Source organism: Lynx canadensis, chromosome C1, assembly GCF_007474595.2.
Source record: "Lynx canadensis isolate LIC74 chromosome C1, mLynCan4.pri.v2, whole genome shotgun sequence".
Taxonomy (NCBI): Eukaryota; Metazoa; Chordata; class Mammalia; order Carnivora; family Felidae; genus Lynx; species Lynx canadensis.
This window is the reverse complement of record NC_044310.1, coordinates 96216660-96241439: the sequence shown is the minus strand read 5'-3', so window position 1 is coordinate 96241439 and position 24780 is coordinate 96216660. Positions and strand designations below refer to the sequence as shown.

At 39.0% G+C, this 24780-nt stretch overlaps 1 protein-coding gene across 3 annotated transcripts in view; it reads right to left on the bottom strand.

Moving 5' to 3' along the window:
* Nucleotides 1-1074: 1074 nt before the first annotated feature.
* The window catches only part of LRIG2 (leucine rich repeats and immunoglobulin like domains 2), a 65207-nt gene continuing 41501 nt past the window's right edge, over nucleotides 1075-24780 (bottom strand). For all 3 annotated transcript variants that reach the window (XM_030324683.1, XM_030324684.2, XM_030324685.1), the window contains 7 exons: nucleotides 20508-20671; nucleotides 14810-15130; nucleotides 13233-13514; nucleotides 11300-11749; nucleotides 10324-10473; nucleotides 8390-8680; nucleotides 1075-6195 (listed from right to left, as the gene is read on the bottom strand). In XM_030324683.1, the coding sequence (XP_030180543.1) occupies nucleotides 5969-6195; nucleotides 8390-8680; nucleotides 10324-10473; nucleotides 11300-11749; nucleotides 13233-13514; nucleotides 14810-15130; nucleotides 20508-20671 (1885 nt within the window). In that variant the 3' untranslated portion in view covers nucleotides 1075-5968. The remainder of the gene's footprint in view (nucleotides 6196-8389; nucleotides 8681-10323; nucleotides 10474-11299; nucleotides 11750-13232; nucleotides 13515-14809; nucleotides 15131-20507; nucleotides 20672-24780) is intronic.

Sequence of the window (24780 nt, the reverse complement as noted above, 5' to 3'; positions counted from 1 at the left end):
TTTTTCTAGAAATTCATTCTTCCTGTACTTTACGCAAGTGTTGGTCCATGGCCACTAGCCCAGCAGCACAGGCAGCTTAAGCACTGGGTCAGAAGCTTCTAAACAGCCGAGTGTGAACAAGTCTCTCGCATAACTCAGCAGGATGCAGCTACTTGGACTCCAGTACATCCCCTTCCAAAACAAAAAATACTGAAGAAACTATAGCATTTTCCTTCATTCCACCTTGTCAGAGAAGAAATTGAGTGTTTTCTTAATCAGGAATATTGTAAAAATCAGCTTCCAGTATACATCCCCGTCCAAACTTCACCATATTGGAAATTATCGATGTCCAGAGGGCTTTGTATTCAAATAGTTCTGAAGACTACAGACACAGTATCTGTCCCGAGCTAGAAGGTATCAGTGGGGCAAATGCTGAATGTGTATCAGAAAATCTGGATTCAAGTCCTGGCTTTACTGCCCAAAAGCGTTTTGACGTGTGTAAATGATCATCTCAAGCCAATTTCCTTAACTACAAAAAAATGGAGATTAAAATGATCTATCCAATCTACATTTTAGAGAAGCTTTGTGAGATTCGAATAGATGATGTCTGTGGAGCGTGCCCCATAAAGTGCAGCAGAAGTGCACGATGGGTCCAGCCCTCAAGGAATAAAAGAGGGGCTTCTGACAGTCTCAAAAGAAATAGCCCCTAACACAGTACAGTGAGGAAGCAGACCAGAAAACAGACCTTCTTCAAGTATTTTGCTAATTTTGAATTCGAAAATGCTGCCTTCAAATCCTTCCTTGTGTAGGAAGCATTCTTATTTTTTAATGAACTATGAAGTGTGTTTCCATTCTGCCAGGCATCGCTAGATGCCAGGGTGGACAATAGGAGGGAGGCAGAGAGCCCCGGCCCTTGGGCAGCTCATGGGTGCAGAGTGTTCCAGAGGCAGGCTCAAGAAAGTCTGTGACTCAAACACAGCAGAAATTAGAGAGGGGCAATAACTTGCACAACTATTTGGAGACCCTCTCAAAGGACCACAAACTGAAAAATGCACCATTTCCCTCCTATACTTCAGGCAAGAGAAGACCAGAAAATGATAATGTATTTTAGCTTTATTGAAGACATATTACAGTAGACAAACAGGTAGACAAACAAACACATGCTTTATAAAATATACATTCTCATGTGTGAGAAAATATAAATAGATACTAGGAAAGGATCACACTGAACACCAACTTGGCTTTTAACACTCTTTAGGTACATCTAGTACCAGGGCTACTTGGACCGATGTCCTCCGGTGGGATAAAGAGGGAAAAGGAGAGGGTAGAAATAGTCTTTCTATGGATCAAGAGGCCACTTTAAGCAGCCAAGAGATATTCCAAGAGCACTTGACCACCTGATGATCAATTTCTCTTTCAAGACAGTTACAGTTGATAAAACATCACTTTACTCTTTGTATCTAAAAACAGGCTCAAATCAAGATGATTTTTCACCTTCACCCCACTCATTGGTGGAGATATTAGGATTGCTAAAACACACTCAACACACAACCTTGAGGGAGCAGGTCCAAAGATTACTACACACACACACACACACACACACACACACACACACACACACACACCCTGACCTCTTATCACTCACAGAATCTCCAGATGATTCATGGGTTCAAGGGTGTTGTTTTGTAAAGAGCAGCTTGTAATACATCTCTTAATTCAGAACCTGTTATTTTTGTCAACAAACCAGGCAGTTGTCCAAAAAAGAAAAAAAAAAAAATTAAGGCTAACTCATGGTGGTTTAGACTGCACTCTATACAAAAAAGTTCTAAGTTAGAAGCAGGAGGGAAAAACATCTGCCAGACTGGAAAGAGGCCATGTCACAGAAGAATGAGACATTCCCTACAGGTTGCCAAAAATCTCAGCACAACCTCATAAGGCCCAACTGCTTCACAATTACCCCTGTAATCTGCACTGAGGAGCAAACTCAGAAGTGGAGCACGTAGCATGAAATGGCAGTAAATTTACCTCTGTGGCTCCATTACCTTCTAGCATTTCTGTGGATATTAAAATTATTTTGGAAAAGGCTGTAACACACTTGGGTAAAATACTGGGTGTGAACACCACAATTCCAACCCCATTCCAATCGGAGTCCTGCTGGTAAGAAGAAACAGGAATAAAATTAAAGAGTAAAAAGGACGGTTATAATATTATATAGACTTTTAAAGTTTTTATTATGGTAATGCCATTTGTGTTAGTAACTAGTTATAGATTTCTGCAGAATAAGCCCAGAGTTTCATGGTTTCAGCCATTAGCACAGAACAGGCTCCTTATGTAAACCCAACACCAAAACTCTTTAGTTGAAAAAAAATGTCTTTAGTGCTCTATACTTACTGTATATAAGACTTTGAAGGAAAAAGTTTTAAGACTGTCAGATTGCTTCTGGAAATTTCCAATGATAAAATTGAGAGAGATCTAACAGTCATCTCGCCCATATTCTCATTCTCAATGTAGAAATTTCTTCAATGCTACGAACCGATGATTATTTGGCTTCTGAGTGTACTTTTCCCACAAAACACTGATTATTCCAATTACTGGACGAATTTGTTAGAGAATTAGTTAATACAGAATTACTGGCAAGTGTATACTGCACTTCCCTGTAACTTCTGCCCCACAGAATGGGGGCAGATACGACCCCGGTCCTCAGGAATAAAAAGAGTGAATTTAATCCTATTTCATGGCAAAACTTCAAGTAATTAAAGACTTATCGCATCTCCCATCTCTTAGGAAAATGGGTAAGAGTCTAAGTTGCTCAATATCTTAATGTTCCTTTTACAACCCACCAACAGGCAGTGTGAAGGCAACTCTTTTTAAATATTAAAGTTACCTTTCGGAAAAATACACATAAAACACTCTGAGATGGCACATTAGAGGGTTTCTGATACTTTGTATCCCATAGAGTAACTTGCACACTAGGGAAAGCACTTTAGAAGCTGCTGAATGACAGAAAGCCAATGGCTTAGGTGTAGACCATGTGCCAGGAAGGCATGGAGTTAAAGAAAGATGCTATTTCTTCTTCTAGATAGACTTAAAGAATCAGTCTAAGAGGGGCACAAATTAAGAGGACTTAGGCATCCCTACTGATACAGGGTGATAACTGGGTGAGGGGTAAGAGAGTATTTCTCTCCGCATTTTGACTTGCTTGGCTTTGCAACATCCCTGATTCAAGAAGCATTAGGCAGACCTTACATGCTGGGAGGAAACACTGATGAGCCACTAACCCTGTCTACGGGTAAGGGTTAAATCACTTCTTGGTCAAAAGCATATGCAATAATGAAAAATTTCAGGAATTTCTTTTCCTAAGATTAGAATTTATTAAATTTATTATTATTTTTTAAGACCATGGGTAAGGCTCTTGATATTTAAACAAATTCTTGACTCGTTTTTTTTTTTTTTTTTTTTTTTTTTTTTTTGGTTATTTAGGCAAGCTAGGAGTATCTAGGAGGACATCTCAGCTGTTTGAGGTGATGTAAGGGTGAACCTGGCTGTTCAGGAGACCAGACCAGTCCTAGAAGTAGTAGGACCATTGCTAGGGCAGAGGCAGCGCTCTTGTCTTCGAAGTTTTCTAGAATACTGGTTCGCAGCCTGTTTGTTGGCCCTGTCACCCTTAACAGTCTTGCTATAACTACACCTTTACACTCAAGAAAGTCTGCCAGATTCTGAGTGGGAGTTCAGGGTAGTGACAGGGTAACCTTGAATACACTGGAAAGGTGAGGGAGTCACGAACTAGCCACAAATCAGCCACAGTGCGGCCTCAACAGACTCTGATGCTGTGGTATGCTGGGGCACTAGCCTTCAGAGCTGCTGCTCGAGAGAGCAGTTGGTGGCTTCCATCGAGTCAAGACTCTTTGTTTGCTGAGACTGGTTCAAAGCAGAGTGTTTCTTCTAGTTGTGAGTATTTCTTACACTGTCACCCCTGCTATGGAGGAAGGGAGTCTGGCTCAAGTCAGAGGAAGCAGCACCACCCCTGTTACTCTAACAAACGTCCCATGAAAGCAGCTTTTTATTGGAGTAGCCTAATCCTCCTTGGCTCCTGGAGGGATCACAGATTCACAAGACGTTACAGCTGGAAAGGGCTTTGGACTAGCTAGCAGAATGCCCTCATTTCATAAGCGAGAAAATCAGGCTGGAAGTGAAGAGACTTGCCCCCGACTGCACAGCCAGTAAGGAGCAGAGCTGGGAACAAAATCCAGGTCCTGACTCTAAGTCAGTCCCGTACAGATCACAGTACACGCTGGTAAGGAAGAAGAGGAGTCACAAACTGGAAGGAGAGAAAAATGGTGATATTTAAGAAGTTCAAAGTAAAAATGAACAGAGGTTGACAGTTTAAAAAGGAAAGAGAGAAAGGCTTGGCAGGAGAAACAGCTAAAGAGGTGCTGCTGTCTATGGGAGAAAAAAACTGAGGATTGAAAACCAGTGTGCAATTCAACTTTCTGGCAAAAAGCGAAGATATTATGTGAGTTTAGAACCCCTGAAATGCGCAGTAACTTAGAAACAGAGATTTGCATTTTAGTGATGGAAGTTATCCAGGATGTAACTAGTGCTCACTAGGTTTGGAGGACAGGATCTGACAGCCTAGGTAAGAAAATCTGAAAGCACAGACAAAAAAAGAACTTTGGTCCATTACATTCCATTAGAGTGTGAAGACCTTTGTTCACAGAAAGTTTTTTGCTATCACAGAAATTCAAGAGAACTTTTTGGCTTAAATAATCACTTGTACAAAACAAGGACCACTCTAAAGCTTTATAATGTAAGAATCTGTGCACATTCAATGACTCCCAAAAGCACTCTTCCCTTCTTAAGATATACCGTGCATTGGTAGAAGAGATATTACTTAAAAAAAACAAACAAATAGAAAAGAAGCAATCTTTGGTTTCCTCGTCAACAACGTACTTTGCTGAAAGAAGATATTCCCAAAAGAAAATTTCCTTTGTCTATGTGCACACGGCTATAACAAGACTGCTAGTCTTTTGAGTCTTTTTATGCTTAGAAAGGTAGTATTACCCGGCACTCGTAAACAGATGGCAAATGACTAGATGTATGAACTTTTAGGTATGAAGAAAGTGGTTAATTACACCAAGATCGTGTTTGTGTGTACGCAATCACTAGGTACCCTGCCTCTGTACATATACTTCTTAACAAATACATTTTTAAAACTTTAAGCAAAGTCTTTAGGTTCGCTAAACCGAGTTATACAAAATCTGTGGTCTGAGAAGCTGCTGTCAATATTATAACTGGATATTATATATAATTTTGGCATATCAAAAATATTTACAATACAGCCAACACATATGGTCAATGAATACAAAAATTATTTATAAATGCACATGTATTTACAATAAGATCCCTGGGCGATAGGGACAAAAAAAAAAAAAGAAAAAAGATTCACAAGAATACAACACCCACTGACATGGTAACAGTTGGTCATGCCTGGGATTCTTATCAAAGACCTTGAATATCAAAGCCCAGTCTCAACTATATGCTTAAAACCACTGAAGAATCCCAGACACACTTCCCAGAGGGCTCCAAAGTTATTTGTATTCCTTGGAAGACAAAACAGAACAGTGATGTTTTCTTAGAATCATTCCGCAGGTTGAGACAATCCAGCATGTTAAGCAGCAATGAGACTCTTCCTAATAGGCAATGCACAACTGGGCACATCCCCGTGGAACCATCAGGAGGCACATTTGTCCTGTATTTTCCTCTGCCCGTGCTGCATGTGTTTTATTAGATGAACCCATTTCTGTCAGCCATTACCCCTTCTTCATCAGGTATAAGCCCAAACAAATGCCCGGCCCACCTTGGTGTGGTCAGATGTAACTGCAGATAGGGAAAGCAAATGCTGACTTCGGGGTTTCTTCTGAACTCTGAGGTAGTAAATACAAAATTAATTACCTTGAGTCTTTGCCCAGATTTCATCCTGGAGTGGGTTTCATGTGCCCTCACAACCGTCTTGAATGTTCCGAGTCCTACTAAAGTCAAAAGCGTGGTCGTGCAACCTGTGACAGGGCATGGAGGATGTGGAACAGTCTGGACCACTCTCTGCCAGACCCTCGCTCTGATGGAGTTGCGGTGACTCAATTACCGGCTGCTGGGAAAAGGGAGGATGAGGCAGGCCTCGTTCTTTGCTTGCGTTCCACAGAGGCCGCTGCAATGTTTCTGACAATGAAAGACAATAATCAGTGGCAAACGGAAGTTCAAAACGAATGGTCTAAAACTTAATTTTCTTCTACCCAAATCCTCCAAAAAAAGATGCTCAATATTCCTGAATAAGGACACTGAGAGCAAATGTATACTTGCCATCTTCTTAGCAACAATTAACAAAAGAAAACAAAATAGAAACGGGAACCATGGTCTTTCAAGCCCTTCTACCCAACAAACTTCACCAATTATTTACTGAAACCAGGAGCTATGTCCTCTCCTTTCATCTATTATTAGTGGTTCTGCCGCTACAAAAATTTAAAAATAAAATGCTTTAGACACATGGAAACAGACTAAAATAGCATCCATATTGTCGTGAAAGTTGCATGACACACAGACAAAAATCGCTCGTTCAATGCAGCCATTACATCTTTAAATAACAAATGCCCATGTTAAAAAAAATTCTTTTAAAAATAAACAACCACTTCCCTCCAGCTTCTAGCATGCCAATAATTCTAACAACAAAATAATAACCCAAAGCAGCAATTTTAAATCAGATTATCTGTACTTTGTGGTTTCAAAAATACTCATTTCTCATTCACCTTATCTACTGCAGTGGTGAACTCTTTCCCCAAATATCAGTTGCTGAAAGTTATATTAACTTCATGGGGATGCATTTTGGAAAAAGTTAGCAAAACATTCTGGAAACAAACATTCAGAAATAAAAACAAAACCCAAGGGAAAAGTAGACCAGCACAGGGCTTTTTAAGCTTTAATATGCATACAAATAACCTGGGGATCTTGTTAAAATGAAGACTCTGGTTCACTGGGTCTGGGGTGGGAACCTTGGTCTGCATTTCTAAAAGCTCCTAGGTGATGCCGAAGCTGACACCACACTTTGAGTGAGAAGGAGCTAGAACACCCCACTTAGGAATGAGCAGGGCACCAGAGCATTCATTTGCACACTTCCTCACTTACAGACCAGCTTAACAATAAGATGTCCCCAAAGTTAGGAAAAAGATGCACTGCATTTTTGCTTTTACTAAAATTTTTTCGTATGTGTGTACCTCTTTCAAGACACAGGAACATGTATTTACCGTTGGCACACTTCTAACATGGGCACTGAACTTCAGTGACAATATACTCTTCTCTGACTTGTATTCTCTTTAGAAATCTTTGGAGAGGCTTTCTTAATTAATTATTATATATTTATTCAAAATTCAGGGGCTCCTGGGTGGCTCAGTCGGTTAAGCGTCCTACTCTTGACTGGCTCAGGTCATGATCTCCTGGTTCGTGAGATCGAGACTTGCTTCAGGCTCTGTGCTGACAATGCAGAGCCTGCTTGAGATTCTTTCTCTCCCTCTCTCTGCCACGCCCTTCCCTCTCAAAATAAATAAACAAACTTAAGAAAAAATGTACTGCTAAAAATAAGAACTTAAATAAAAAAAAAAAAAAGAACAGAGCATGTATCTTAAAAGTCCCATGTCAGATCATTTACTCCCACCAGACCCACCCCAGAATGCACCTATAGTCCTCCCCCTCCCCAATTTCCTGTGCTCTTCCATTTCAGGTTGACAAGAGGGTGACAGATGATGAAAAGCCTGGAGGGACAGGAAGACATGCTAAGGAGGGCCCTTCATGGTCTAGAAAGAGTTGTCAGCAAATGCCTCATCTGCACAATGTAACATATACTTCTTTTCCCAGGCCATGTGGGCCAGCAGACACTATCCCAAAACTGCCTCCTCACTTATGGCCCTGGATCGTAACACCCCACAGCACCAGCTAAGTGATCCTGGCACTCGATGTTTACCTGAGAGAACAGTGACCAAAACATTTTTAAATCTTCTCCATAAAAACCTCCACCGAATTATGCCCAGATTATATCCTTAGCATTTCCAATCTCCATTATTTACATAAAGATGGAAGAAACAATTAACACCCATATGACCCCTTTTAGAAGCTTTCTCTGTACGGCTTCTGAAGCTTTAGGAGTGTGACCTTGATACTCCCACAAAAGCTGTTTCCACCCTACAGATACAGACTTCTTTGTAACCCTTATCCCTAAAAATCTCTGGCTCCAGTTTACACCAGCTAATAGTAGCTCGTTACTACATTATACCAATTGGCTTGCTTCCTGTCAAATCAGAAGGAAAAATCAAGTAGGGGAGGGTAAAAACAAAGCAAAATAAACAAAAAACGCTGTGCCCTTTACCACTGTTCATCTGTGTGGAGGGAAGTTTCTTCTCATTTATCCTCTCATGGTTGGCGGGAAAGGCGGCCAACTCTCTGTCTGCTGATGACACCAGGCTCTCCAAGATAGGGGCATCTTGGGGAGCATGTGCCAAATATGTTTCTTTGGGCATCTGGACCATGAGGCCGGACAGCGTGTGATCCAGAACATCCTCCTCGGCAATATAGGTGTACGGACAGTATTCTCGGGTCCTGGAGTAGATGTTGGCATTGTCGTAACAATCGGAGCAAATAACCCGGGTGCCAGTGCCACCTGATGACAACAAAGGAAAGAATCCTTCAGTTAAGGAATCAGCTTTGCCAATAACCAGTTTCCTTCACCAGCCGCCATCATTATCATCATAGTTGGCACTGATTCAGCACTTATTCAATACACCGTTTCACGGTCTTTCTGTGAATTAACTAATTTAATCCTCACAACCTCCCTATGAGGTAGGTACTATGGTTATCCCCATTTAACAGATGGGATAACTGTAACACAGAGAAATGAGGTAACTTGCTCATAGATGCCTCCACCTTGTTATGGTAAGGAGGTGAAATCTGAACTCAGGCACTCTGGCTCCAGAGCCCATGCTCTTGAATGCTAGGTTAAACCATCTCTGTCCAGCCTGTACAGGTCAGGCCCAAATCAAGGGCCAAGATAAGGCTGCACTGTGCTACAAGTCACATGTTTGAGTTCAGCAAACTAAAGCAGAGAACAAGGAGTTATGATGACTTCACAAAAACCCGCATCCCTTTCGTGCCATCAGGGAGTTAAGCAACACTCATTACTAAAAGTACCCCTCGAGAAGGCCTCTGATGGTCAAGAGTCCTGCCTGATACACACGTGTTTGGCAGAAGTAAAGTTTAATAATGAGCTCCCTGGCCAGTTATGTGTTTTGAAAACTGATGAAAGACAGGAAAGAGAGTGAGAAATAAAGAACAAGTAATTGTTCTTGACCAGGGAACAGTGTTAGAACTGGAAGAGACCTAGAAGTAATTTAGTTTAGCCCAGAAAGCAGTGTTATTGCCCACCAATTTCAAAGAGTAGAGACATTTAAAGATGCTTTTAAATGCTAGCAGTAGCTCCCTTTCCATGGAAAGCCAAAACAAAATCCAATTTATCGATTAAACCGAGAAATTCTGTTAACCCTCGGCCTAAACAATCTCTGTACAAATAGAATAGGCCTTTCATTTGAACAATACTTGAAGAACTACACAGATTTGTTGAAAGGATCTATGAAAATCTTGAGAGAAGTGCTTTATAAGATACTGCTTATTTATTTTAAAAATTAGAAAGTTACAAAGCTCAGATTTAAGTAACTTGTTCGTGGTCCCAGAGCTGTAAAGAGAAACTAGGAATCAAACCCAATTCCTCCATCCCTTAATTCATCTCCCTGAGCTCTGTCACTCCCTGCAGGAAGGGTGGAGCGAGGGAAAGAAGTAGTATTGAGAAGTGGGATTCATTTAACTAGGGAACATGTTGTATCTCTCTGCTGTTCTCCAACATATGCTGATAATCATCACTGCCCTTCAAACTTTAGTATCAACCTGCCAGCAGGAGACCCAAACCTCCCTGGATATGGTCTGAAGAGTGCTCATGCCTTAAAGGATCAGACACCCGAGAAAAGTTTCTAGAGCATCTCCTACTTTGGTTTGGGAGCCTTTGCTGTGTACACCAATCCCTTGATTTGGGATGTGTTTCTCCTTTCTGTCAGATGGTTTTCTTCTCTGTTAAGATTTCCATCCAATCAACTTCCAGTCAATTTCCATCCTATTTTGCATGCAGCCAAATGTTTTCCGTGAGTATCTTACTTTTAAAATGTTGCCTCAGGTTAATGGGGAAAACGGTACACTGAAAACTAAACTCAACAGAATAAGCTGAAATTGTAAGCATATACAACAAAGAGTCATTACCATCAGTGCCTTTGTGTAAATATCCACTGGTGGGAGGCATAAGTTGCTGATGACTGCCTGCCTCAGAGTTACTGTAGCCTTCCTGTGGCTCCGACAGTGTTCCTTGGGAAGACAAGTAGCTGGGAATGTCTGCAGGCAGATTAAGCTCCTCTGTAAAAGAGACATCTATAACTCTCAAATAAAGTTAGGTGACTGAAGCCAACACTCAGAAGACACTGTGCAAATGTGTTCACTTTGATACTCTTGGCCAGGAAAATGCTATGTACCTAGGAACTCGACAGCTCTTAGAATTTTCCCCTAAACTATTTCTCACTAAAATTCTTTTCAAAGCTTCATTTTAAGGGGCACCTTGGTGGCTCAGTCAATTAAGCATCCTACTCCTGATTTCAGCTCAAGTCATGAGATCACAGTTCGTGGGATCGAGCCTTACATTGGGCTATGCACTGAGAGTGCAGAGCCTGCATGGATTCTCTCTCTCTGCCCCTTCCCCGCTCATGTGTGCACGCGCTCTCTCTCAAAATAAATAAACATTAAAAAAAAAAAAAGTATTACTAAAAGAAGCAGAACCTGAAGTCTGAAATCTTATCCATAGGCAAACTTTCACCATCTATCTGACTGAGCCTCTTCTCTTTCAGGATTTCCGGGGGAGGGGTATGAAAGGCTGATCCCAGTCATAAGAGCTCCACTCTTTCCCAAAGGGAAGCTATGATGGAAATGAGCCCTTGGCATTAAAGAAAGAAGGTGTACCTGTAATGTGTTTATGAAAGCAAAGTCTTGGGGGAGTATCTACAAATTCTTAAAATTATTAATCAGAAAGGTTCTATTATATGGAGGAAGTGGACACTTTAAGAAAGAAACTCTTCCTTCTACCACATGTAAAGTATCAAAGCTCCATAGCTTTTTATATTTTACGACAAATCCTACATTATGTTCCTGACTCAAGTACAAGCCATTGGTGTTAACTGGTACCACTCACCTGTGTTTGTGATACTATAGTCTTCATTCTTCCTTCTCATGTGGTAAATAACAATGACCCAGATCAAAGAGGTGCCCACAACACAGCAGACCACAACAATGATGACAATGCCAACTGTGGTCCAGCCATCGTCTTCATGCCCAATGCTACTCTGGGAAGAGTCACAATTGGGGGATGAAATGACATTGAGGTAAATGTGACCACGTTCTGTTCCAAGGGTGTTAGACATGATGCAGGTATATTTTCCAGCATCTTCCAGGCCAGCATCTACAATGATGAGAAGCTGGTTGGCTGCAGCAAAGAAGTGCCGTTCTGTCACCAGCAGTGGCCCATCATCTTTGGTCCAGTTGAGGCGAGGAGCAGGACTTCCTCCCGCTATGCACTGTAATACCGCAGTTTCACCTCGGGTTACTGTCTTGTCCTCCAGGGGTCTGATAAATGAAGGTGTCTCTTACAGAAAGATGTACAAAAGAATCATGTTAAACAATTTTATTTATTGATTTCTACTGAATTAGACAAATGAGTTGTTAATGAAGTAAGTAAGCACTTTCATATGCCCGTAGGAGGATTGAAGTTCATGTTCCAGAAAAGCAAAAGCCTCAAAAATCACTAATTCTACCTTGGGCAAGCTATCCTAAGCAAGGAAGTCAAAGATTTATACACAAAGATGTTTATTATGAAATTGGTGCAATTTTTAAACATAAAAGAAAGAGATCTTTTTTAAAAAAAATTTTTTTTAATGTTTATTTTTGAGAGAGAGAGACAGAGTGTGAGCTGGGGAGGGGCAGAGAGACAGGGAGACACAGAATCTGAAGCAGGCTCCATGCAGGCTCTGAGCTGTCAGCGCAGAGCCTGATGTGGGGCTTGAACTCACAAACTGTGAGATCATGACCCGAGCCGAGGTCGGACGCTCAACCGACTGAGCCACCCAGGTGCCCCAAAAGAAAAAGAAAAGATCTTTAAATCTAGCGGGAAAATGAGTGAGTATAGTACAGCCACATGGTATTCTTTCAAGACTTAATGACAGAGTAACCCTTTTGACACAATATTTAAGAGGAAAGAAGTAGGTATACATAACTACGTGAAAATGTATAAAAAAAAAAAAAAAAAAAAAAAAGGTCCAGAACACGCCAAAATCTTTAACAGTGTTTTGGTGACTTTCCCTTTTTCTAATCTTCTGTATATTCTAAATTTTTAAAACAACAAACTTATTTTTCTGATTATGCGAGTAAATAGCACAAAGCAACAAACTTAAAAAAACCTAACATCTAGGGGAATAGAGAACTAGAAAGCAGACTCTGCCTGTGATTTGAGTCCCATGAAGAAAAGTATTCTCATAAGGAAAAAAAAAAAAAACAGGCTTGTCAAGGGAACTCTTTAGGGAAAAGACACTTTACCAGAACACAGGAAGAAGAGGGACACAATGGAAGGAAAACAGGACATCTAACCAAAAGACAGGTCATTTTTGGTGCATTTAATTAAAAAAAAAAAAAATGAACTAAGGGATGCACTGTATGTTAGCTAACTTGACATTATATTAAAAAATAATAAAATATGGGAAAAACAATTACATTGCCCTGAGTTCCCTATGAAGCAGTATAAAACAACTGCCAACTCACTGCTGAACAGGTAAAAAAACATATATATGAAGTAGAAACCTTCCAGAGGGACAGGATAAAGGGATCCGAATTTTCAATTCATGCGATGAAGATCTCTAATTCTGCCTTCATTACTTTCACAGATTTCAGTTATCTGATCCACAGATATCCTAGGCTGACATAACCCCATGTGTATTGGCAAAATACAGTGACAGAGATACAAGGATCACAATTAAAATCTGAAACTTAGACTTTTTTTTCACCATGAAGATCAGAGCAGGCCCCCTATAAAAAGGTTCCAAGCAAAGCAGGGACCCACAGGGCAGCACACATACCCAATACTGTGAGTGAGGCATTTGCTGAGAGACCTCCTGCTCTGTTTTGTGCCATGCAGCTATAGATTCCCATGTCTTCTATTTTCACGTTGGCAATGAAGAAGACGTCATCTTCGGGCATGACATGCATGCGCCTTTCTCGAGCCGCAGGAAAGTCAGTACCACCATCTTTCTGCCAGGAAATCTGAGGTGCAGGGTGCCCCTCTGCAGCACACTCTAATCTGGCCATGGCACCAGTGCGAATGGTTAGATCCATTGGAGTTTTCAGGAAAGATGGCATCTCTGTTCCAAGAAAAGATTACCGAAAAAAGTGGGTGGGTGGGGAAATACACATACACATATTTACATACACACATAAATGAGACAATCTGTTAGGCACAATACCAACTGTTGTAAATACTCTATTTCTTTGAGAAGACATGCTCTCTGGATGAACAGTAAATACAAGTTCAGAGGGCATCTCTTCTCCCAAAACCTCAGAATACTTGGAGTACAGTGATGACTAAATTCTTCCAGAATGCATGCCACATCCACCTGATGTCTCTGATGGGGACAAGGAAGGCAGAAGGCCACAAACCTTTCTGGGCTCCATATTTTAGAACTCACTATTTGCTATGCTTACTTAAGATACTAAATGGTGTTTTCCAAACTAACATCTACAAAGCTGGCATGGCAAATGCATGATAAGAAAAAATTTATGCTTTCAAAAATCTCATAAAACAACACAGAAGTAACACACAAATACATCCTGGGGCACCTCAGGTGGTTAAGTGTTCAACTTTGGCTCAGGTCATGATCTCACAGTTTGTGAGTTCGAGCCTCACGTCAAGCTCTGTGCTAACAGCTCAGAGCCTGGAACCTGCTTCAGATGGATTCTGTGTCTCCCTCTCTCTCTGCACCTCCCTGGCTCGCATTCTGTCTCTTTCTCTCAAAAACAAACTTCAAAAAAAATTTTTTTTTAAATCTTTAGAAAAAAAAAAAAGAGAAAGACACAAATACATCTTTTGGTTGTACAAAACCCAAAATATTTTAATTATTCAATCTGATAGGGGATAGATTAAACTATTTTGGAGAAGTTTTATTTTCTTTAATTAATTAATTTATTTATTTTTAAAACCACAGTGAAAAAGAGCATTAATTTAAAAAATGATTCTGTGTGACTACACTCAGACAATGATAATGATACTGTACCTAGAAATGCCCTAAATACTCCCAATTATTAGAAAGCCCTGTGAACAGTGTCAGGAATAAATTTCATAGTTTTCAGAGCCAAATTATGGTTCTAGAAAGAATAGAGAATTTCTAAAGAATTTTTTCAAAAGCATAAATAACAATAAATGTAGCCTATTTCCTGGGGCCATGGAATTGCCCCTTATCCTCCACCAAAGAGCAGTTAGGGACAGTAAGTAGGCAAAATGGTAATCCAGTCTATATATTATCACAACCCTAAAGACAAAACAGTAAAATGCCCCCTTAAATGTCAGGTTTAGCCTCATTTTCTTGGTTAGGTGGTTCAAAAATTGAACATGAAAAACACTTCTATAACTATAAAACTATCAGGGAGCAGAATTCCTTACCATTCACAGTCAGTTTGGCTTTAAGAGAATAATTAGAACCAAAGTGGTTAGTAACAATGCACTGATATTTTCCTTCATCTGTGAAATTCACGTTGAAAAGATGTAGGACACTCGTATACTCCAGAGCTTCTCCAGCTTGCTGCTGGTAACGAACAAAATTCTCAACATCGACATCATACAAGATTTCACTGTCTTTGCGCCACACAGTAGACGTGGGCGAATCGCTGCTGCTCACTGCGGTGCATGTCAGAGTCGCGTTCGTGCCTCTTAGAGCAACTGTAGTTTCAGGATGCATTCTTATCTGTGGCTTGAGAAAATCATCTAAGAGAAAAAAAATGGGGCAGGAGCCAAGTCACTTACTTATTTTTGCTTCCACAGCTTTTGAAACAAATAATGTAAAATTGTGCATTGTTTACAAAATGGCATATTAAGACAGAGACTACAGAACTAGCATCCAATTCTTTGGTTTAAGGATGAGGAAAATGAGGCCCAGAGAGGATCAAACAACTTATTCAGAGACATGTGCTGAACTGGAACCCAGGTTTTCAGACTTTAGGGCTTAGCACCATTTTCTACTATCCCTTACAGTCACGTATGCTTAGAATGTCCTTCCTTAAGTATTACCAGTTACAGGGAAAAAAGAAAAACCCAGATTCAAATTTCAAGACAAGTTCTAATCCTATTAGCTCTTGTGTATACACAGAGCTTACATATGAAAATATGTATATAACAACACTCATTCTTTTCTGTGCCAATATAGAAAATAGGGATTATGATTCTATTTTATGGGGAGTAACAAACATAATATACTTTGTATGTGGGTAACTCTCACCTAAAATAGTGAGAAATATCAAACATGTTAAATGTCCAACTGAAGACAGGCTTAGACTTAGAACTGGCTAATATACTATGATTCATAAATAATATGTCATTAATATGTAAAAAAAAAAAATAAGCATTTTGTGGGCCTGAACTTCCAAGTGTCCTCAGTATCTTTAAGGAGATTATAAAAACAGATCTGGCCATACATGGGTATCTAAATGATCAGATACTAGAGACATGCAACACAAACACACTGATCTAAAAGTTCTGCTGCCAAGGCTAAGAACCAGTTATTCCACTTTAAACGAAATGTAAGTGTAAAGGAAAAATGTCCAAGCTTGAGAAAAGAACAATGTAGATATATACTTGAAATTATGAGTGTCAGAATCATGACAACTTTTCCATGACTGTCCACCATTCCCCTCCCAAAAATTCCAACACCTTAGTCTTAAGAAACTGCATGAAAAACAGAAACAACATGAACCTGGTATATTCATCCATTGCTGGTGACAACATAAACAAGTGCTATCTTTCTGTAAAATACCTGGTAGCACTTTTTAAGATCTACTTTAAAAAAAATCATTACTTTTTTGTTTCAGGAATCTTACTACTGGAAATTTATTTTAAGGTTAACAACTCCCTAAAAGTGAAAGGCCTACATTCATAAAGATGCTATTATACTGACATTAAAAATGATCACTGAAGAACACACAGAGGAAAAAAACTACTTATGAAATACTAAGTCAAAGAACACAAAATTTAACCTACGATTAACAACAAGATAAAAATTTCAGAGAAGAACACAGAGAAATGGAAATAGATATGCTAGTGAGAAAGCATTCTGGTTTAATTTCTTTTTTTTTACTTTTGTTATTAAGACAGTGTGTACTATGCATCTTTTCTGACCACAACGCTATGAAATTAGAAATCAACCACAAGAAAAAATCTGGAAAGAGCACAATACATGGGGGTTAAATAACATGCCATTAAAACAATGAATGGGGGGCACCTGGGTGGCTCAGTCCGTTGAGCATCCAACTCCAGATTTCAGCTCAGGTCATGATCCCAGGGTCATGGGATTGAGCCCCGTGTCAGGCTCCACGCTGAGCATGGAGCCTGCTTAGGAATCAATCTCTCTCTCTCTCTCTCTCTCTCTCTCAATCTCTCTCTCTCTCCCTCTTCCCCTGTCCCCTACTTGTGCTTTCTCTCTCTAAAATTAAAAGAAACAAAGACAAAACAAAACAAAAACAATGAATGTGTCAGGCCACGTGGCTGGCTCAGTTGTAGAGCATGCAACTCTTGTCCTCAGGGTCGTTAAGTTTTAGCCCCACCCTGGGTGTAGAGATTACTTAAAAATAAAATCTTTATGCAAATGAATGAATGAATGAATGAGTTAACGAAGAAATAAAAAATTACATGAAAACAAATGAAAATGAAAACATAAGCGTCCAAAATCTTTGGGATGCAGCAAAAGTGGTTCTAAGAGGGAAGTTTATAGCAATACAAGCCTACCTCAAGAAGCAAGAAAAATTTCAAATAAACAACCTAACCTTACATCTAAAGGAACTAGAAAAAGAAGAAAACCAAAACCTAGCAAAAGGAAGGAAACAGTGCCAATTAGAGCAGAAATAAATGACATACAAACTAAAAAAACAATAGAACAGATCAATGAAACCAGGAGCTGGTTCTTTGAAAACCAATAAATTGATAAACCTCTAGGCAAGACTCATTAAAAAAAAGAAGACCCAAATAAACAAAATTACTAATTAAATAGAAATAACAACACCACAGAAATACAAATAACTATAAAAGAATATTATGAAAATCCGTATGCCAACAAATTAGACAACTTAGAAGAAATAGATAAATTTCCAGAAATATATAATCTACCAAAACCAAAGCAGGAAGAAATACAAAATTTGTACAGACTAATTATCAGCAATGAAATTGAATCAATAATCAAAAACCTCCCCAAAAACAAAAGTGCAAGACTAGACAGCCTCACAGATGAATTGCAGCAAACATTTAAAGAGGGGTTAATACCTATCTTTCTCAAACTATTCCAAAAAATACAAGAGGAAGGAAAACTTCCAAATTCATTCTACAAGGCCAGTATCACCCTGATACCAAGTAAAGACACTATAAAAAAAGAGAACTACAGACCACGATCTCTCATGAATATAGACGTAGAAATCCTCAACAAAATATTAGCAAACCAAATCCAAGAATATATTTTAAAAAATCATATACCACAACCAAGAGGGATTTATTCCTGGGATGCAAGCATGGTTTAATATTCACAAAACAATCAATGTGATGCATCACATCAATAAGAGAAAGGAAAGCAATCATATGATCATTTCAATAGATGCAGAAAAACCATTTGACAAAGTACAACATCCATTCATGATAAAAACCCTCTGTAAAGTAGGTTTAGAGGGAATATATCTCAACATAATAAAAACCTTATATGAAAAACCCCACTCAGCATCATACTCAATGGTGAAAAACTGGAAGCTTTTCCCCCAAGGTCAGGAACAAGACACGGACGTCCACTCTCACCACTTTTATTCAACAGACTACTGGAAGTCCTAGCCACAGTAATCAGACAATATAGAGAAGTAAAAGGCATCCAAATTGGTAAGGAAGAAGTAAAACTTTCACTATTTGTGGATGACATGATAATACATATAGAAAACCCTAAGGACTCAACCAAAAAACTACTAGAACTGATAAATGAATTCAGTAAGTTTGCAGGATACAAAACCAATGTACAGATATCTGTTCCATTCCTATACGCTAATAATGAAGCAGCAGAAAGTGAAATTAAGAAAACAATCTCAGGGGCGCCTGGGTGGTGCAGTCGGTTAAGCATCCGACTTCAGCCAGGTCACGATCTCGCGGTCCGTGAGTTCGAGCCCCGCGTCAGGCTCTGGGCTGATGGCTCGGAGCCTGGAGCCTGTTTCCGATTCTGTGTCTCCCTCTCTCTCTGCCCCTCCCCCGTTCATGCTCTGTCTCTCTCTGTCCCAAAAATAAATAAAAAACCTAAAAAAAAAAAAAAAAAAAAAAAAAAACAATCTCATTTACTACTGTACCAAAAATAATAAAACATCTAGGAATAAACTTAACCAAAGAGGTGAAAGACCCGTACTTTGAAAAGTGTAAAACACTGGTGAAAGATATTCAAAGAAATGGAAAGACATTCCATGCTCATGTGTTAGAAAAATATTGTTAAAGTATCTATACTACCCAAAGCAATCTACACATTTAATGCAATCCCAATGAAAATACAAAGAGCACTTTACACAGAACTAGAACAAACAATCCTGAAATCTGAATGGGACTGCAAAAGACCTCAAGTAGCCAAAGCAATCTTAACAAAGAGAAACAAAACTGGAGTATCACACTGCAGAGTTCAAGTTATATTACAAAGTGGTAGTAATTACTATGGTACTGACATAAAAACAGACCTATAAATCAATGGAATAGAACAGAAAACCTAGAAACAACCCCACAACTATATGGTCAATTAATCTTTGACAAAGGAGGAATGAATACACCATGGGAAACAGTCTCTTCAACCAATGGTGTTGGAAAAACTGGACAGCTACATACAAAAGAATGAAATTGAAAATCGAATCACTTTCTGATACCATACACAAACATAAACTCAAAATGGATTAAAGACCTAAAATGTGAGACCCGAAACCATAAAAATCCTTGAATAGAGCACAGGGAGTAATCTCTTTGACACTGGCCACAGCAACATTTTTTCTAGCTATGTCTCCTGAGGCAAGGGAAACAAAAGCAAAAATAAACTATTGGGACTACATCAAAATAAAAAATTTTTGCAGAGCAAAGGAAACCATCAACAAAACTAAAAGGCAACCTATTGAATGGGAGAAGATATTTGCAAATGACATATCTGACAAAGGGTTAATATCCAAAATATATGAAGAATTGATACAAGGGCATACTCCCAAAACAAATAATCCAATTAAAAAATGGGCAGAAGACATGAAAAGACATTTCTCCAAAGACACACAGATGGCCAACAGACACATGAAAAGATGCTCAACAGCAGTCATCATCAGGTAAATGCAAACCAAAACCACAATGAGATATCACCCCTACACATGTCAGAATGGTCAAAATCAAAAACACAAGACATAACAAATGTTGGCGAGGATGTGGAAATTGCACTGTTACACTGTTGAGGAAGTGCAAACTGGTGCAGCCATTGTGGAAGAAGACAGTATGGAAGTTCCTCAAAATATTAAAAACAGAACTACTCTACGATCCAGAAACCACACTACTAGGTATCTACCCAAAGAATACAAAAACACGAACTGAAAGGGATACATGCACCCCTATGTTTACTGCAGCATTATTTACCACAGCCAAATTATGGAAGTAGCACAAGTGTCCATTTATAATGAATGAATAAAGAAGATGTGATACATATACACAATGGGATATTATTCAACCATGAAAAACAATGAAATCTTGCCATCTGCAATGACATGGATGGAGCTAGAGAGTATAATGCTAAGTGAAATAAGTCAGTCAGAGAAAGACGATTACCATATGATTTCACTCATATGTGGAATTTAGGAAACACAACAAGCGAGCAAAGTTTAAAAAATAAAAGAGAGAGAGAGAGAGAGAGAGAGAGAAACCAAGAAACAGATTCTTAGCTATAGAGAACAAACTGATGGTTACCAGAGGTGGGGGGAGAGGTAGGGGAGATAGGGGAAATAGGGGATGGGGATTAAAGAGTATACCTATCATGATGAAAATATAACAATAATAAAATAAAATAATAAAAAAGACAGTAGATGTATAGTATACAAAATTTTAAAACAAAAATACAAACCGCAGACAAAATCTTTCAGATCCACATTCAGGATGCTCTGCCCTGCTAGCCATTCAGGGTGTGCACAGCTTACATTCACAGAATGTTGGAAGTTATTATCAACCAGCCACTGAAGCAACCACTTCAAATGACAGTCACAGAGTAAGCTGCTTGTGTTCAGAATCCTGCGGAAACAAAGAGGAAAACAAATACTCTTTACTTTTCATTCTCAGTTTCTTGACTACTGAGAGCTTACTGCGCACCTATGCACTTTTCTCACCAAAAAAATGTTTAACCTGAATTGAACCACAAGAAAAACTCAAACTGTCAGCCTCGATTCCTCAAATATGTTGGTGTCATGAAAGACATTAAGAAAAAGGTAAAACAAGGGTAAAGGACCTATGTTAGATTAAAGGAGACTAACAAGTCATTACAACCAAATATGGTACATGATTCTTGATTGGAAAAACTATCTATAAGAACACTTTTTGACATTGGGGAAATCTGAGTATGGACTGCAGGTCAATTAATATTACTTTATCAATGTTAATTTCACCGACTAACAGTGCTGTGGCTATACATAGGAAAACACCCTTGTTCTTGGGAAATACATACTGAGATATTTAGGGGTAAATTACGATATCTGCAACTTACTATCAAATGGCTAAGTAAAACAACAGTGTGTGTGAAGAGGAGAGAGAGACAAAGATAGAAAGAGATGGAGAGGGAGAGAGGGAAGGGAGCAGGGAAAGAGAGAAACAGATCACAAATTTAGCAAAAAGTTAACAAGTGGTAAAAAGGGAATATGGTTGTTAACTGTACCTTCTTTTCAATTTTTGAGGTTTAAACTTTTTCCCAGAAAAGTTTGGAGAAAAGTTTACCATATACACTGGAGTACAGAGCATGTCTGTTGTGGAGAGGACAGAACTCTTTTCAAATTATTTCATCAAGACTGAAAACACTTCACCCTGTGACAATGTGTACTGCAACTCTAAGAGGCAGTGAAATTTTGTTTGTTGTCTGTATATAATAGGCCTATAAAACACATCTGAAAAAATCAGATAGCTTTTCTCTTACTGACCCATGAATGTCCCATCCACTTGGCAGCAGTGAGAGCAAATGATTTTGAGAACACTGTAACTTGCTTTGGGTGCATCACCAAGATCCTCATCTAGTTTTAAAGTATCTAAGATTTGATTCCAAAGAAGTTTCAAACAGTCTTCAATGGTATCTCAAAAGGCTTATTTAACTAAGGGTAATTTTACTTAATCAGGCCAAAAGTTACCTTTCAAATGTAATAGGATTCTTAGGTTATATTCATTCACTGACACAGAAATACTTGAGTCTACTATATGTGAGGCACTGTTCTGCGCTGTGGGGATACAGGTCTCACAGAACTTACATTATTCATTAGCGCCAAGCAATAAACAAATAAAGGAAGGTACAGTGTCAGAAAGTAAGTGCCAGCAAGAAAAACAAAGCTAAGGCAAAGATACAGACACGGTAGCTACTGGTTTAGATAAAGTTGTCAGGGTAAGATTCTTTGAAGAGAGGGCATTTGGGCAAAGACCTGAAAGGAGCGAGACCGCAAATCACACGAAGACCTGAGGTTAAGAGTGTCAGAGATACAGGAAATTGTGTGCAAAGGCTTTGGGGCAGACATGCCTAGGGTGCTCAAGGCAAAGCAAGGAGGACACTGAGCCTAGAGCACAGTGAGGGAGGGGACAGCGACAGGAAGAAGGTCAGAGAGCAGGGCAAGGAGGACCAAGCCATGCAAGTGCTTTGCAAACTGAGAAAAGAACTTAAGGTGTTTTCTCCCTATATGTGATGGGAAGCCAATGGAAGGTTAAGAATAGAGAAGTCACATGGTCTGATCTATGCTTTCTTAGGTATAAGCTAGGCTCATGACACCTGGACTCAATCCTAATTCTGCTACTTACCTTAGGCAAAATACTTAATGTCTCCAAAATCTCAATTTCTATTTCTGGAAAATGGGTTTGAGAATGCCTACCTCAAAAAAAAAATTTAAATATAGCATTTAGCATAGTGCCTGGACACAGATACCACTGAATTCACATTACTTCCCTTTACTTCTGTTTCTTTTGCATCTTTCCCCCCTCACACACTAACCAACCTGCCCCCAAGTACCTAACAGAGTACCCTGTTAAAACCTCTCAAAAAGATACACACCAAAATATTAATAGTGGTTGTCTTCAAGTAGTGGGCATCTGGGGACTTGGCTCTCCTTGGTTTAACTGTACTTTCTAATGTTTCTACCATGACTACAGAAGTTTAATGCAAAATATTTTTAATTTACATACAACTCTCCCATCTCCACCTAATATTTATGCAAAGCACTGAAGGATACCAAGAAGCATACCGATATATTTTAATAAATGTTGATGTAACAGTATTGTAAATATGACTTAGATTTAAATCAACCAAAAGCAACCAAAATGTCTCAGTAAAAAAGGTACATTAGAGTCTCCTCCACTAGCATTTTGTTCAAACCAATTCTCAAACTACCAAATGACTAAAGAATGAAACTACACTATTTGCTCTCGCCTACTGTCTAAATTACATTTTACACTGAGTTCTCATGACAAGAGTTAAAACTTCATTGGTGGCCCTCAGATTCTCAAGGGCAAAAAAAAAAAGGTAATACTAATATATGCACTAGGTTGTACCCTTAAAAATTAAGCCTAGGAGAAATATCTCAAATATCTCAACAGACTCCACCCCTCAAAAAAAAGAGCTACCTGAAAGTCTGGCAGAAAATAACTAATGATTATTTCCATAACATTTTTATTTTTATTATTAATATTATTCAACTTTTACTGTGTGCCATGCCAGGCTCTGTACTGAGCATCTTCTCAAAACCCTCCAAAGTTTCCTGAGACATTTAGAGGAAAAAAAAATCCAAACTTCTCATAACTCATTGAGCCCTACTTGGTCTGGTTCCTGCTTAACTCTCTGACCTCATCTCCTAAGCACTCTTCCTCTCGCTCTCTTCCAACCACACTAGTGTCTCTGCTGTTCTTCAAGCATAAGAAACAAGATTCTACCTCAGGGCCTTTGTACTTGCTGTTCTCTGTGCAGAATGCTCTTCAACTAGTATTCAATGCTTTGCCACTCACTAACTCAAATTCTGTTACCTTCAAAAAGGCCTTCCATCACTACTGTATCTAAATAACAATCCCAGGGGCACCTGGGTGGCTCAGTTGGTTGAGCGTCTGACCTCGGCTCAGGTCATAATCTTGTGGTTCATAAATTTGAGCCTCACATTGGGCTTGCTGCTGTCAGCACAGAGACCATTTTGGATTCTGTCTCCAGCTCTCTCTGCCCATCCCCCGCTTGTACTCTCTCTCAAAAATAAACAAACATTTAAAAAAAATAAAAACTAAAATAGCAATCCCCATCACTCTCCATACCTCTGACCCGCCTTTATTTTCCTTCAGAACTCTTATTACTTGATGAGAGATATTATGTATCTACTGATTTATTCTTTGACTTCCTTACCAGAATTTATCGTACTATGCTATGAGAACAGAGACTTTGTCTTGTTCACCACTGTGTTTTTACCACCTAAAACAGTACCTTACATAGCAGATGACAATAACATTATTTCTTGAATGAACAAATTACCTCATTTTATCCTCACATAACTCTAAGAGAGGTACAATGCCCATTCTCAAAAGGGAAATTGAGTTTTAGGCTAAATGTTCCCAATGTCCCATAGCTGTAAAGAATGGAGCAGAATTTGAAACCTAGGCAGTTTGAACTCACACACTTCCAGTGCATCTCAAACTACCTGTGATGAAGAACCACTTTTTAAAATTTCCAATCTGTTGTAGATTAATACTTCTATAAAATTCAACAAAAGTATCACAGTAATGTCAAACTGCTCTAAAAGCTTCTGAATGCTTCCTATGAACTTCTAGCCTTACCTCATCATGTACCAGTTTGGGACCACAGTCCTTCCTCTGAGTAGCTTTCAGGCAAGGCAAGATAAATTGCTTTAGTCTACTGATTCTAACACTGGCTGAGTATTCAAATCACCAAAGGTTAAAATGAATACCAATGCCCAACTAACCGCCCCTCCCCCTGGGAAAACCCTAAACATAATTTTTTTAAAAACCATGAATGAAAAAGGGTATAAAGTGTGTTTTTCCACTACAACTATTTAACAGTGTTTGACCATTTTAGTAGCTTGAACACCCATATCAGAAACATCCCCTCTGACCATTATACTGAAAGTGCTAGATTATATGCAACAAATTACCTAATACCTGAA